Source organism: Rhinatrema bivittatum, chromosome 17, assembly GCF_901001135.1.
Source record: "Rhinatrema bivittatum chromosome 17, aRhiBiv1.1, whole genome shotgun sequence".
Taxonomy (NCBI): domain Eukaryota; kingdom Metazoa; phylum Chordata; class Amphibia; order Gymnophiona; family Rhinatrematidae; genus Rhinatrema; species Rhinatrema bivittatum.
Genome location: NC_042631.1, coordinates 24,042,508 through 24,057,412, shown reverse-complemented (window position 1 = coordinate 24,057,412; position 14,905 = coordinate 24,042,508). Strand labels below are relative to the sequence as shown.

Genomic DNA, 14,905 nt, shown 5'->3' with positions numbered 1-14,905 from the left:
CGGGGCGACGGTCCCTCAGCACCATTGAGCCGATACCCAGTCTCTTCAGCAGGCAGAGAAGCTGCTGAAAATCCCCTTTAACTGTGCTCCCCGAGCTAAAATAGCTTCCACCCTGAAACTCCAATACTGCACAGATTCCTCTAACTCGTTCCTTGTTCTCTCTCTTATTTGTTCTCAGAGAGTAAAAAATAAAAACAAAAAATACATATAAACCAATACTTTGCTTTGGTGCAGAGGTTCCAGTTCCAGGAGCACAGGCTGCATGGCAGATCAGAAAAGAGCCAGACCACTGGGATACTTCCCTGCTCCACTGGGTTTGCAGTGCAGAACTGTCAGCAGGTTCCACTGCTATCTCATGGGGGATGAAGAATCTGGGCCACCAGATGTCCACCCCACGTACCTCTGGACCGAGCTATCTAGAAGGGTCACCGATCCGCTGCTCATCCACCTCAAACTAGGGGGGATAGCTCCACCGGGACCTCAAAACCCCCTGGGAGGATCCAGAAATTTTTTCTTTTATTTTTTTCCCTTCTCTCCAAACTGCAGGTTTTACACCATCTGCCAGCTGCTGGAGCAGAGTAATACTGAGGAACTGCAGGTAGCATACTGGGTTATGCATTATTTATTATTATTTATTTATAGGCTTTTATATACAGAAGTATTAGTGTAGGCCTTCACTCCGGTTTATATTTTAACAACGAAATGCATAAAAATCAGTAGAGCACCTTCAACAAGTTCGTAACTATAGCGGGGAGATACATTGATTTCGGGGGATCGATATAAAACGCATGGGTTGGCGAGGAAACAACTTGGGATATATACATATTAATCGAGTAGAATTTGATACAATAGCTTGTCCAAACAAGGGTGTTGAAATCATCAGTTAGTACGTTGTTCAGTGGGGGTACTAAGTAGTGGGGTGTTCAAGAGGAGAATTAAGAGTGATTGGGAGGGGAAAGAAAGTGGGCGTGACTGGAGGACATAGGGGGAATATAAGGGGTGGGAGGGACTAAATTGGGAGAGGAGCTGCTGGGTTGTCCTATATGTTGGTTTATCCAATCCCATCTTTGTAAGCTTGTTTGAAGAGCCATGTTTTGAGTAATGTTTTTTACAGCTTGGTATTGCTTTGGGTTCTGAGACTGGGAGGTAGTGAGTTCCAGAGTTGAGGTCCGGCAATTGAGAAGGCTCTCCTTCTTGTGGTGGTTAGTTTGGCTGGTGGGATTTCGAGTAGTGCTTTGTTGGTTGATCTAGTGTGGCGCTGCGAGTGGTGCATTTGAATTAGGGTGTTGAGGCAGTTGTAGTCGTCGTGGTGGATTGAGTTGTGTATAACTGACAGTGCTTTGTATTCTATTCTTTTTTCTACAGGGAGCCAGTGTAGGTCTTTTACTACGGGTGAGATGTGGTCAGTTGTTTTTTAATCCAGTGAGAATTCGAGCAGTGGCGTTTTGTACAATTTGAGAGGGTATAAGGTTGATTTTGGTAGACCTATCATGAGGGAGTTGCAGTAGTCGATGCCTGAGAAGATCAGAGATTGGAGAATGATTCTGAAATCAGTTTGGTTTAGTAAGGGTTTGAGGTGCTTGAGGATTGAAAGTTTGTGGAAGCCTTCTTTTGTTTTCGTGGTGATGTGTTTTTTGAGGTTGAGTTGAGGGTCGATCGAGAAACCCAGGTCTTTGACGAGTTCTTTTAGATTGATGGTGTTGTCGATGACGATGGGGTGGTTCAGGTGATCGCCGGAGTTCCTTCTTTCGATCGGTAACATTCGGTTTTGTCGGTGTTGATGCAAAGTTTTAGTTGGTTCAGTAGAATTTTGATTTTGTTGATGGTTGTGGCTGCGATTTTTAGTGCGTTCTCTATGGAGTTTGGTACCGGGATGATTAGCTGTATGTCGTCGGCATAAAGTAAGTAGGTGATTGCCAACTCCTTTCACATCTCTCCGAGTGGTAATAGGTAAATGTTGAATAGGATGGCCGATAGAGATGATCCTCGAGGCACTCCGGTTTCAAGAGGGATGGCGTCGGAGGTGTAATTGTTGAGTTTTACCTTGTACGATCTATTTTGAAGGAAGGAAGTGAACCATTCTAGGGTTTTTCCTGTTAGACCTATTTCAGATATCCTGGAGATTAGGCAACTGTGTTCTACTGTGTCGAACGCAGCCGATAGATCGAGTAGAATGAGGATGTATCGTTGTCCTTGGTCAAAGCCTCTTAGAATGCTGTTTGTTAGGCTGGTGAGTAGGGTTTCAGTACTGTGATTTTTTTCTGAAGCCATGTTGGGTTGGGGGTAGGATGTTGTTTGTATCTAGATGGTCATTCAGTTGTTTAAGGGCAGCCTTCTCGGTTAGCTTGGCGAGGAATGAAAGGTTCGAAATGGGGCGGTAGTTGCTAAGGTCGTAGGGGTCTAGGTTCTTTTTTTTTAGGATGGGTTTTATGGTGGCGACTTTTAGGTTGACCGGAAGATCACCTTCTTCTAGCGATTTGTTTACGATTGCAGTGACGGTCGGTGCGATGGTTTGGGAGATTTCTTTTAGCTCGCGAGTTGGTATTGTATCCGTCTCGTGTCTGGCTGGATTCAGTGATTTGATGAGTTTCTCTGTTTCAGAAGTTGATATCGGTTCAAAGTACGCCCATGGTGTGATGTCTGTGCGAACCAGGGTTGGGTTGTTGCTTGTGGTCTTGATTATTTTTTCTGATATATTGCTGATTTTGTTTTTGAATAAGTTAGCGAGGTCTTGGCTTATGTTTTTTTGAGGGAGTTTGATATTGGTTTATTTGAAGAGTTTAGGATTTTTTTGCTGTAATATTCCTTTTTTGCTTTATTTATTAGGTTTTTATAGTAGGCGAGGTGGGTTCGGTATCTTTCAAGTGTTAGTTGACATTTGTTTTTTCTCCAGTCTTTTTCTTTTCGTCTGAGGGTTGATGTGGTCTCCTTTAGTTGTGGGTTGAACCAGGGGTTGTTGCTTTGTCTTTTTGAGTTGACTCGTTTGGTTCTTTCAGGGTTTATGGAGTTGGCCGTTTCTGTTGTTATTTGGTGCCAGGAATGCGTGGCATTGGTTGTATTGGAGAAGTCGATGTTTGATAGGTGTTTTTCCAGCTCATGTTGAAGTATATCGGGTGTGAAGGGTGGTCGGTAACTAAAGGAGAATGAGTTGATGGATTCATCCTTGTTGGAGGTTTGGTGTGGGTCTCGCACTGTAGGAGGAAGTGGTCTGACCACGGGACTTGAGAGTAGGATATGGTTGGGTTCGAAATGAAGTAATCATTTCTGAAGATCAGGTCGAGGGTGTGCCCTGCTTTGTGAGTTGGGTTGTTGACATGTTGAGTGAATTGAAAGATGGTTAGGACATCGAGTAGTGTTTGGCATGATAGTGAGGGGGGGGGGGGGTTTAAGTCGGTGTGGAGATTAAAGTTTCCTAGGATGATGGTAGTTTTTTGTTGTTGATCTTTGATATGAACAGTTCAATGAAAGGTGATATGTCTTTGTCGAGAAGTTTGGGTGGGCAGTAGATTCGGAAAACCTTCAAATATACCTAGTCGAAGAGAGCTATTTCGAGTTGATGAGGGGGGAGAGAGATGGATTAGCTTCATGTTGAATTTTTTTTTTATGATTAGAAGGAGTCCTCCTCCACGACGTGATTTCCTCGGGATCGAGAATAGGTCGTATGTGTTGTTGGTTAGTTGGTTCAAAATCTACCGACCACGTATTATCGAACCATGTTTCGGTTACTGCAAATGAAGTCTGGGTTTTGGTCATGGAGGATGTCTGATATGAGAGCGATTTTCTTTGTGAGGGCTTGGCCGTTTATTAGAAGGAAAGTAAGGTAGAACAAGCTTTTAATGGTTTCTGTGAGTGGAATGCTTACTAAGTGACGGTGCCTTTGTTTTGGTGCATATGATGTAGGGGAGTACATCTTGTCTTGTTGAATGCAGCGGGTGGGAGTCAAAAGGGATGTTATTAGGATATTGGGGGGGGGGGGGGTTTGCCTGTGTGGTTAAGGGGATGTCAGATGAGAGCGGGAGGGTGTTTAGTGGGTGAAGATGAGGTGAGTGGCTGCGTCTGTAAGGTGGTTATGATCCTGGATAGGGAACGCTAGTAAGGTGGAGGTTTGTCAGGCATGCTGTTCTTATTGGTGGTGAGCTCTCTTGCAGATGCTTATATCAGCGGAGTTCTTGGGTGGTTAGTAGTTGGGTTTACGATCGAGAGGATCTTCGGGTCATGCCGTGGCGTAGGGAGTCTTTTTTAGGGTCTTCGTCTGAGAAGGGGTGAAGGGTGCACGCTAAGGGGCACGACAAGGGGCAGGCCATTGGCGAGCTTTTTGGGCTTTTAAAGAATGGCCCGATCAGGTCCCACGTCGCCGCCTGGGGAGAGGTGGACGGGGTCTCGTCGAGTCGGCGCTGGAGAGGGCCTGGAGCGAGAGCTCGGGCTAGAGGCCCCGATCGGCTCACCTTGAGAGGTGGGTCTCGGCGTTACGATGGTGCGGCTGGGTCGGGTGTAGGGCCGCTTGCTTGGCGTCCGTCTCTTCCGGTCTCGCGATGAGGCTGGGGCCGGGTCACGGTCGGGGAGGTCGGACGGCGGTGCGCCGGGCTGTGAGTTCGGGTGAAGAGCGACCGTCCGGGGTCAGAGCCGTTAGTGGGAGCCGCAGGAAAGGATTTAAAATCGCGCTTTGGGGGGATTTATAAAGGTGTTTTTTTTCTTCTAGGTAGGTATCCTATATCTCAGGTAACTGGTTAAAGCTCCCATGGTGATTTTAGAGTGCATAAAACTTTCCCAGTGGCCAAACAGAAATCCTTTTGGAGGGATCCCCTATTCCACTCTCATATGTAGACTTGCCAACAACCAGCAGTCCTTTTCCAAAACTCAGTGGTCCTTCTCCAAATTTGTGTGAGCTTGGCAGGGGTGTTGTTATACAGTATTGCTGTATAGTGTCAATGAAGCTTTCTCTGTCTCCATCTGCTGGCAGGGAGGCAAAACCCAGGAGTCTGAACTAATCGGGGTACGCACAAGGAATCGGAGGATACGTGTACAGAAGACCTTTGCCCCAATGTCGGGCCAGGGCATCCGAGGCTGGTTTGCCATCTGTCCTGTACAGGGAGCTGAACAGACACTTTTTTCTGATGCAAGGGAACGCAAAGAAATCCACATCCGGGCTCCCCCAGAGGCGGAATATCCGATTCGCACCCTCTGGTCTAGGGAACACTCGTGGGGTTTGAAGGCACGACTCAGTCTATCCAGTACCATTTTCTCCATCGTAGCCAGGTACATGGCCCTTAGCACCATCCTGTGGGATAGGGCCCGAGACCAGATCCAAACCGCTTCCTGACACAGGCGGTATGAGCCGGTACCTTCCTGCTTGTTGACATACCGCATCGCCATCTGGTTGACGGTTTGGATCAGGGCAACTTTGTTGGACAGCCAATTTCTGAAAGTCCATAGCACATACCGGATCACCCAGAGCTCCAGGAAATTTATTTGGCAATAGCTTTCCGGGGCAGAACTGAGACCCTGGGTGCTGAGCCCATCAACGTGAGCTCTCCATCCGTGGTTAGGATCGTTTGAGCTCACCAACTGCAATGCTACAGCTCCGTGCTAAAAGAGAGACCCCCACATGGACGTGTGGTATAGGGCATGCTGGACATGCCCAGGGTGGCAAATCAAACTTTTAGAAACTGACAAAAGTCTTCTGTGTCGCGGCTCCATCTGATGACACCCATGTGTGAGGACTACCATCCTGCTTGCCTCTGAGAACAGTATTTATATTACAGTGTTTCCAGATTCCTTTGACACCTAGCTCTACATGAGTTCATTTTATTAGATGTGGTCTTAGGGCTTAAGTTATTTTTGGCACTGTGTTATAGTTTGCTGTACTCTCTCTCCCAAAACTCTAAACATACGAGCCAATGTTTGGTCTCCTTTGTTTTAGCATTAAATCTACATAACATGAACAAGCAGCATGTGGATAAAATGTCTGGACTCCCATAGCTGAGCCTCAGTCATGCGTTAAAGATATAATACTTCATTAATTAGGTGTACTACTCAGTGCAGGAGTGGAAACCTTTACACTGTGTCTTGTCACTTGTAGATCTGAATAGGTATTAAATTGTTGTTTTTTTTTGTCACTTAGTAATAGTTTTTTCTTCTTTGAGCACGTTGCTGGTTACTGTAGTTTTAGAATTTTTGTAGTTTATTAAGAGAAACTGCACATTACATTCTTTGTGAATGTAAGGACAAAGTTAATTCTTGGAAAACGTTCCTCCAGCATTCCAGCTTTAAGTTACTGCCTTACAAGGTACCTACCTGAGGGGCATTTGTTGCCACTAGAAAAGCATTTGTTCGGCCTGGATGGTCATAATCATGCATGGCAGCTGCTACGTACAATGCCATCAACTCTAATGCAGGGATATTTGATGACAGGCATCCATAGCTGTCATCAGTAATAGTGCAGCTTTTAGAAAAAATATAGGCAATTCGACCAGGAGAAATTCCACTATCTGAATCTAGGAAAAAATGAAAAAGTGTTACAAAGTTAAATGCTATAAAGATTTGACAGTCAACATTCAAGAGTTCAGCCACCAACTAAACATTCCCATTATTCATCATTTCCATTGTCTAACATTGGCCCTCACGTAATGCTATTCCACATCACTGCACTATAGCAAACCCTCCTACAGAACATTTCAGTTTGGTTTAATCAAATCATTTAATTTAATAACATAAGTACACATAAGTGGATATTCCATTTTTCAAAATGGCTTCATATTTTGTCTCTTTGGGGTAGGAAGGAGCTCAGAACTTGTGGATAAATAGCACAGTAAGTGACTTTACAACCACCATATAATAGTTATATCCTAATTCTAGAAACAGTACGTTGTACCGTGACCCGATGCAGGAATGAGCTAAATAGCTCGAAGTAAGCGCATGAGACAGAACATCCCATGGGCATGCGTTTGTCAAAGAAACGTTGCTCTTCAAATTTGAAACCAAGTAACGGAACACTTTTTGGGTCTACCGGCAGTAAACGGAAGGCGGCTTTGATGTCCACTTTCACCATTAGGGCCCCGTTTTCCACAAGCTCTTACCAGTGCTACTGTGGAATTGAATGATGCGTACCGCACTGTTCACTCGTGTGCCAATTGGTCGTTCACAGAGCGACCTGGTGGGTATGATAAATTCTGTATCAGCCGATATTTTTCTTTTTTTGGGATGAGAGCCAATGGCAAAAGGAACATGTGCAGAAAAGGTTGTTCGTTGAACGGACCCCAGTTATTCTGCCCAGGACAATTTCTGTCTCTAACTTTAAAAGTGCAATCAAGCTAGAACAAGGGGGAAAGCCGACAGTCACTCAGAAGTGCATGGTTCGGAGAAATGTATCCTTGAAGGATACTAATGAAACAGGAGAGTTAGGGCATCCCAACAGAGAGGCTCCATTAAAAGCAAACATAGCCCATATGCCTATATGTAAAAAATCACCAAAGCTAATGATTTCCAAATTATCCCTAACAACTGAAAAACAGGTTGTTAAAACAAACAAAACTTCTGGCATTGGCATACAGACATTTCAAAGAAGTAAGATGGGAGAGTTAGAGTATATAGCAGCAAATGATGAGATTGACATAATTGGCATCACAGAGACTTGGTGGAAGGAGGATAACCAATGGGACAGTGCTATATCAGGGTGCAAGTTATATCGCAATGATAGGCAGGATCAACTTGGTGGGGGTGTGGCACTTTATGTCCGGGAGGGTATAGAGTCCAACAGGATAAAGATCATACAAGAGACTAAATGCTCAGTAGAATCTATATGGGTAGAAATCCCATGTGTGTTAGGTAAGAATATAATGATAGGAGTATACTACCATCCACCTGGACAAAAAAGTCAGACAGATGATGAAATGCTTAGAGAAATCAGGGAAGCTAACCAATTTGGCAGTGCAATAGTAATGGGAGATTTCAATTACCGCTACTATTTATAGGACCATCATAACACCTGCAGGCATACCAGCATATTTTAGCTCAAGGTTTTGCCACATCAGGTCGTATTTAATCATTGGTCCGAGTCGATTATTTCTTTGTATTCTACTTTTTTTATTTTTAATTTTTTGTAAAAATATATCGGGGCGATACCTTCCTTTTGTGTGACTCAAACTTTCAAGAGACGTGGTTATTTAAAGTCCAGTCCGACGCGCGTTTCGCATCGCTGCTTCAGGGACTGTAACAGATCACATCACTTCTGTATTTTATCACTGACAGGTAAGTACATCACTGCCCCGTTACTTTTTAGGCTTTCGGCAAAGGACAAATACCGTCGTGATTCAACATTACTTGCAGCACATACATTTAAATATTTGTTTGGCACATACCTGGGCATGCTGGATACAGACAACAGTAATGTTGAATCACGACGGTATTTGTCCTTTGCAGAAAGCCTAAAAAGTAACGGGGCAGTGATGTACTTACCTGTCAGTGATAAAATACAGAAGTGATGTGATCTGTTACAGTCCCTGAAGCAGCGATGCGAAACGCGCGTCGGACTGGACTTTAAATAACCACGTCTCTTGAAAGTTTGAGTCACACAAAAGGAAGGTATCGCCCCGATATATTTTTACAAAAAATTAAAAATAAATAAAGTAGAATACAAAAGAAATAATCGACTCGGACCAATGATTAAATACGACCTGATGTGGCAAAACCTTGAGCTAAAATATGCTGGTATGCTCGCAGGTGTTATGATGGTCCTATAAATAATAACAGTAATCTTGTACACAGCACATTGAGTAAGAAGAATTAGAGCCGCATAACGTCTTTTTAGCGAGAATTGTGCTCGTTGTGCCTTGAAAACAACTGTCGATATTGTGTGTAGATTTCAATTACCCCAATATTGACTGGGTAAATGTAACATCAGGACTTGCTAGAGACAAAGTTCCTGGATGTAATAAATGACTGCTTCATGGAGCAATTGGTTCAGGAACCAACAAGAGAGGGAGCTATCCTAGATTTAATTCTTAGTGGAACACAGGATTTGGTGAGAGAGATAATGGTGGTGGGGCCACTTGGCAACAGTGATCAGAACATGATCAAATTTAAACTAATAACTGGAAGGGGGACAATAAGTAAATCTGCAGCTCTAACACTAAACTTTCAAAAGGGAAACTTTGATAAAATGAGGAAAATAGAAAAAAACGGAAAGGTGCAGCTGCAAAGGTTAAGTGTGTTCAACAGGCATGGACATTGTTTAAAAATACAATCCTAGAGGCGCAGTCCATATGTATTCCACACATTAAGAAAGGTGGAAGGAAGGCAAAACGATTACCGTCATAGTTTAAAGGATGTTCTTTTGGCTAAAATAGCCTCTTTCACCTCACCTTTTAAATTGGAAGAAGGATCCATCTGAAGAAAATAAGCATTGTCAAGTTATGTTTTATCCTAAGTATAAAACATTGATAAGACAGGTGAAGAGAGAATTTGAATTGAAGTTGGCCATAGAGGCAAAAACTCATAATAAAAACATTTTAAAATATATACAAAGCAAGAAACTTGTGAGGGAGTCGGCTGGACCATTAGATGACAGAGGAGTTAAAAGAGCTCTTAGGGAAGATAAGGCCATTGCAGAAAGACTAAATGAATTCTTTGCTTCCGTGTTTACTAATGACGATGTTGGGGAGATACCAGTTCTGGACATGGTTTTCAGGGGTGATGAGTCAGATGAACTGAACGAAATCACTGTGAACCTGGAAGATGTAGTAGGCCAAATTGACAAACTAAAGAGTAGCAAATCACCTGGACCGGATGGTATGCATCCTAGGGTACCGAAGGAACTCAAAAATGAAATTTCTGATCTATTAGTTAGGTTACAAATTTTATCATTAAAATCATCCATTGAACCTGAAGACTGGAGGGTGGGCCAATGTAACCCCAATATTTAAAAAAGGCTCCAGGGGCAATCCGGGTAACTATAGACCAGTGAGCCTGACTTCAGTGCCGGGAAAAATAGTGGAAACTATTCTCAAGATCAAAATCGTAGAGCATATAGAAAGACATGGTTTAATGGAACACAGTCAACATGGATTTACCCCAAGGGAAGTCTTGCCTAACAAATCTGCTTCATTTTTTTGAAGGGGGTTAATAAACATGTGGATAAAGGTGAACCGGTCGATGTAGTGTATTTGGATTTTCAGAAGGCATTTGACAAAGTCCTTGGCTGTTTAATCAAACTTTCCCTGAAAACCTTGGTTCTCCTAGATGCAGATCCTAAAACATGAATACAAGACTTTAACTATTTATTTTATTATTATTATTATTATTATTTTTATCTTATTTATTTATTTTATTTATGATTGACTCACAATTTATTTATTGTGGCTCTAGGCTTGCTGTTGTTCCTTAATTCCAATTGTTTCTAAAATGTTCAATGGTTTATATGCACTGTTTATTGTATCGCCTCCTAGCGAAAGTTAAGTTCTTTGTAAACCGGTGTGATCTATATCCTTTATAGGAATATCGGTATAAAAAAATTCTAAATAAATAAATAAATGAATAAAGTCCCTCATGAGAGGCTTCGAAGAAAACTAAAAAGTCATGGGATAGGAGGCGATGTCCTTTCGTGGATTACAAACTGGTTAAAAGACAGGAAACAGAGGGTAGGATTAAATGGTGAATTTTCTCAGTGGAAAAGGGTAAACAGTGGCGTGCCTCAGGGATCTGTACTTGGTCCGGTGCTTTTCAAAATATATATAAATGAACTGGAAAGGAATATGACAAGTGAGGTTATCAAATTTGCGGATGATACAAAATTATTCAGAGTAGTTAAATCACAAGCGGATTGTGATACATTACAGGAAGACCTTGCAAGACTCCAAGATTGGGCATCCAAATGGCAGATGAAATGTAATGTGGACAAGTGCAAGGTGTTGCATATAGGGAAAAATATCACTTGCTGTAGTTACATGATGTTAGGTTCCATATTAGGAGCTACCACCCAGGAAAAAGATCTAGGCATCATAGTGGATAATACTTTAAAATCATCGGCTCAGTGTGCTGCAGCAGTCAAAAAAGCAAATAGAATGTTAGGAATTATTAGGAAGGGAATGGTTAATAAAACGGAAAATGTTATAATTCCTCTATATCGCTCCATGGTGAGACCGCACCTGGAATACTGTGTACAATTCTGGTCGCCGCATCTCAAAAAAGATATAGTTGCGATGGAGAAGGTACAACAGAGAAGGGCAACCAAAATGATAAAGGGGATGGAACAGCTCCCCCTATGAGGAAAGACTAAAGAGGTTAGGGCTGTTCAGCTTGGAGAAGAGACAGCTGAGGGGGGATATGATAGAGGTCTTTAAGATCATGAGAGGTCTTGAACGAGTAGATGTGACTCGGTTACTTACACTTTCGAATAATAGAAAGACTAGGGGGCATTCCATGAAGTTAGCAAGTAGCACATTTAAGACTAATAGGAGAAAATTCTTGTTCACTCAATGCACAATAAAGCTCTGGAATTTGTTGCCAGAGGATGTGCTTAGTGCAGTTAGTGTAGCTGGGTTCAAAAAAGGTTTGGATAAGTTCTTGGGGGAGAAGTCCATTAACAGCTATTAATCAAATTGACTTAGGGAATAGCCACTGCTATTGATTGCATCAGTAGCATGGGATCTTCTTAGAGTTTGGGTAATTGCCAAGTTCTTGTGGCCTGGTTTGGCCTTTGTTGGAAACTGATGCTGGGTCAGACCAAGGGTCCATAAAGCCCAGCATCCTGTTTCTTATGTTCTTATGTGTTGCGGATGGTGCACTACTTGTATGTATTTCTTCAATGCAGCCTAGGAAAGGTATTATGAAAACCTTCCCGAAACCCTTGGGCAATTTTATGTGCCTTTTGTTGATTTTGATATATATTCAGCCATGGTTGAATAGCTTCCAATCTGATGGGTGACTGTGCTTTTTCAAAATGTCCCTTTTCAAGTAGCTTTGGCCTTATTCCCCATTGACTATTTTTTTGGAACATTTTGTCATTGGGTGCAGTGCTGCACACATGTGCTTAAATTTGCAGTCTGGAAAGGTAACACTTGGTGGCGGTATAACAAGACAAGTTGTATCTTGTCCGTGCACCTGCCTTGCAGCATGCCTGACTGGCGATGTTCTCCTTGTAAATCTTGACCTCTTTTCCTTGTTCCGTGGGTTTCCTGGTCATCTGATTTATCCATAGACTGACGTCCTGGTTCCCCAAGTCATGAATCGATTCTCCTCCATCTTGTCCCAGAATTGCTCATCATAGTGGAGCCATGCCCAACCCTCGTGTTCCTGGTATGCCTGTAAAATGTTAACTGTAACATAGGTCCATATTGCGACGGGTCCCGGGGTCCAACCACGCTCATCATGTACATAAAAGCCTTCATCCAGCTGACTACAGTATTATGAATTTTTCTTTCTTTCTACAGGTCTGCCGATCCAGATCTCCGTTTCTTTCTCCCTTCCGGTTTGCGCCTTCCGTGCAGGATGGAAAATATGTCTATATACTTCCTCTTTTTGATTTTCATCCTCATTTTCCTTGCCACGTCCTCCCATAACTCAGACAGAGTGGTTAGTCCTGGAGGGCCCCTGGACTCCTTGTCTACTGTCTTAGTTGCTACCTGCTGGTAGCTATCGCTAGAGGTCTCGGAAGACTATGATGGCGAAGAGCTACCTGAGCTAGAACTGGACCTGCGCTTTGATTTTGCCGGCATCATTGCCTGTTCCACTTCTGCGGAACCCACCTTTTGCCCGCTACCTTCTGCAACATCGGTGAGTCAATGTTCCTTATGTGGTCTTTGCTCAACTTAGCTGCTGGTAGATGGCCTCTCGTCATCGCTTCTGCTGTCCTGGGTGGCATGACATCTCCATGTCTTGCAGACTCGTCGATTTCAACTACCACTGCTAATGTGTCGCGGCTAGGTGACTCATTTCTTTCGCCGTTATTCTCCTCTGCCGTTCCTATTGATGAGGGCCTGGTGTCGGCCGCCGGGCCTGCTCTCCCCCGATTGTGAACGGTTGTCCTTGGTGGTAAGTATGTTATGTTTTAAGAACATCGGAAATTGGCCCGCTGGATCAGACGGGGGGTCCACCAAGTCCAGCAACCTGCCCCCAAGAGATGCCAAACGTGGCAGCTCACCCACATACCTGGAAGATCCTGTGCCACTGATGCAGATAATAGCCGTGGCCACTGGAGTAACGGCAGTCAATGGGGTTTTCCTAGTGGGCCAATGAATTGCACGCTACACGCTGCCATCAGCTGCTGGCGGGCCTTACCCAACCCCCCATCCACCTGGATCTGAATCACCTGCAACCCCACCCCCCCCCCCCCCCCCATCGGCATGTGGACCGCATGGTCACTGATCCCCACCATCGTTCGCATGGAGCCAAATCCCCCTGCAACCCCCCCCTTTCTGCCTTTTTGGCTAGGATCCTGGGCCAAGGCATGAGAGATCGTAAAGGAGGGGGGAGCCATTCAGCCTAATGAAGGTGTAGGCTCCTCAAACTGTAGTCAGGTCTGCCAGTAAGTTCCCCTCCTCTCCTACCCCTTCATACTGGAGGGGCCTGAAAACTCGACTAGCACCTACTTTTCACCCTCCCCTCCCTTTTCCCTAAGCTGGATGCAAACTCACGATCCCTGGAACGCCGAGGACCAAGCGCTTACTGCCCAGTCCACCAGGACTCAGACGCGTGGCAAAGCTTGAAGCAAGGTAGGGGAATACAGACCAAGCTAAATGGGGAGAGAAGCAACTGCCTCACTGCCTGCCACCTCCAGGTCTCAAGCAACATACCAGCACTAACAATGAGCGGCATGGGACTTGAACACTAGTCTCCCAAGCCAGCTGCCCTAGCCACTAGGCAACAAAGAAAACGATAACAAAAACAATTTTATTTAAAAACCTTAAAAAAAAACACAAAACAGTACTTGCGGTTGATAACTGGAAGAGGTCTGCTTCCGCGGCACACTCTAAACGATCCTTTTCCGATCGTTGAAGCACAGAAAACCCACCCACCCACCCCGGTTGCAGGGATAAGACTATAATACTATAAAATTGCATAATGTGTTAGAATTTGGAAACAGACCAACAATGTTTGTATACATTAAACTGTACTTACTATGTTTGGGGTTATGTCACAACGGGCCAGATTACAAGTTGTGCTTGTGACATCACATGACGGCGGGGTAGCAGTCAGCGCCGGGAGGTGAAAAAGGCGGGGGGGGGGCCCCACGGAGTCAGGCTGCCTTGCTTGGTTCATGCGGGAGACAGCGGTGGAAATAACATGCTACTGGCTCGGGTATCTGGACCAGTTATCATGTTAGGTATAAAATGGCCACAGCTTTTATTTTAAACATAAGACAGAGCAAGTGTGATTATTATTATAGCGGAAAGTGACCCAAAGGGGTTGTTAAGGCATGGATAAGGTAAATTCAAATGGATAACAGACAAAGGAGTAAGTGGCAGCTGCTAGCGTTAAAATGTTCTCCCATAGACTAAGACTTCTGATTGAGTCATCACTTAATTTTATACTTTTTCAATGGAATGTACATTAGCTTCATGTTCCAATTTTAGATTAGAAACCGATTAGTTCATCTTCTAATTTTGAAACTAAACAAATGCCTTACATTAATTTAAGATTTTTTCTGGACAACTATCATGTCTAATTTATATAAACAGCACTTCCTTGAAATGCTGAGGAATATATATATATCATTAAACAAAAACAAAAAAGTTGATATTTTTATTTCATGGATGTTTAAAGCATCTTAAGTATGTGCATTAAATAGTAAATGTTGCATAACACTAACTGCTAAATATGAAATATATATAATGCCCTATCTGATCAGCATTTATGGATAACAGCAGAAATACTAAATTCATATTTCCTTTTCTAAAGTGTTTTGTCATTA

The 14,905-nt window shown here is 43.5% G+C and overlaps 1 protein-coding gene across 2 annotated transcripts in view; it reads right to left on the bottom strand.

The window, feature by feature from the left end:
* Positions 1-14,905, bottom strand: part of PDE3B (phosphodiesterase 3B) — a 429,076-nt gene that overhangs the window by 24,407 nt on the left and 389,764 nt on the right. For both annotated transcript variants that reach the window (XM_029582158.1, XM_029582157.1), the window contains exon 12: positions 6,295-6,494. In XM_029582158.1, coding sequence (XP_029438018.1) covers positions 6,295-6,494 — 200 coding nt within the window. The remainder of the gene's footprint in view (positions 1-6,294; positions 6,495-14,905) is intronic.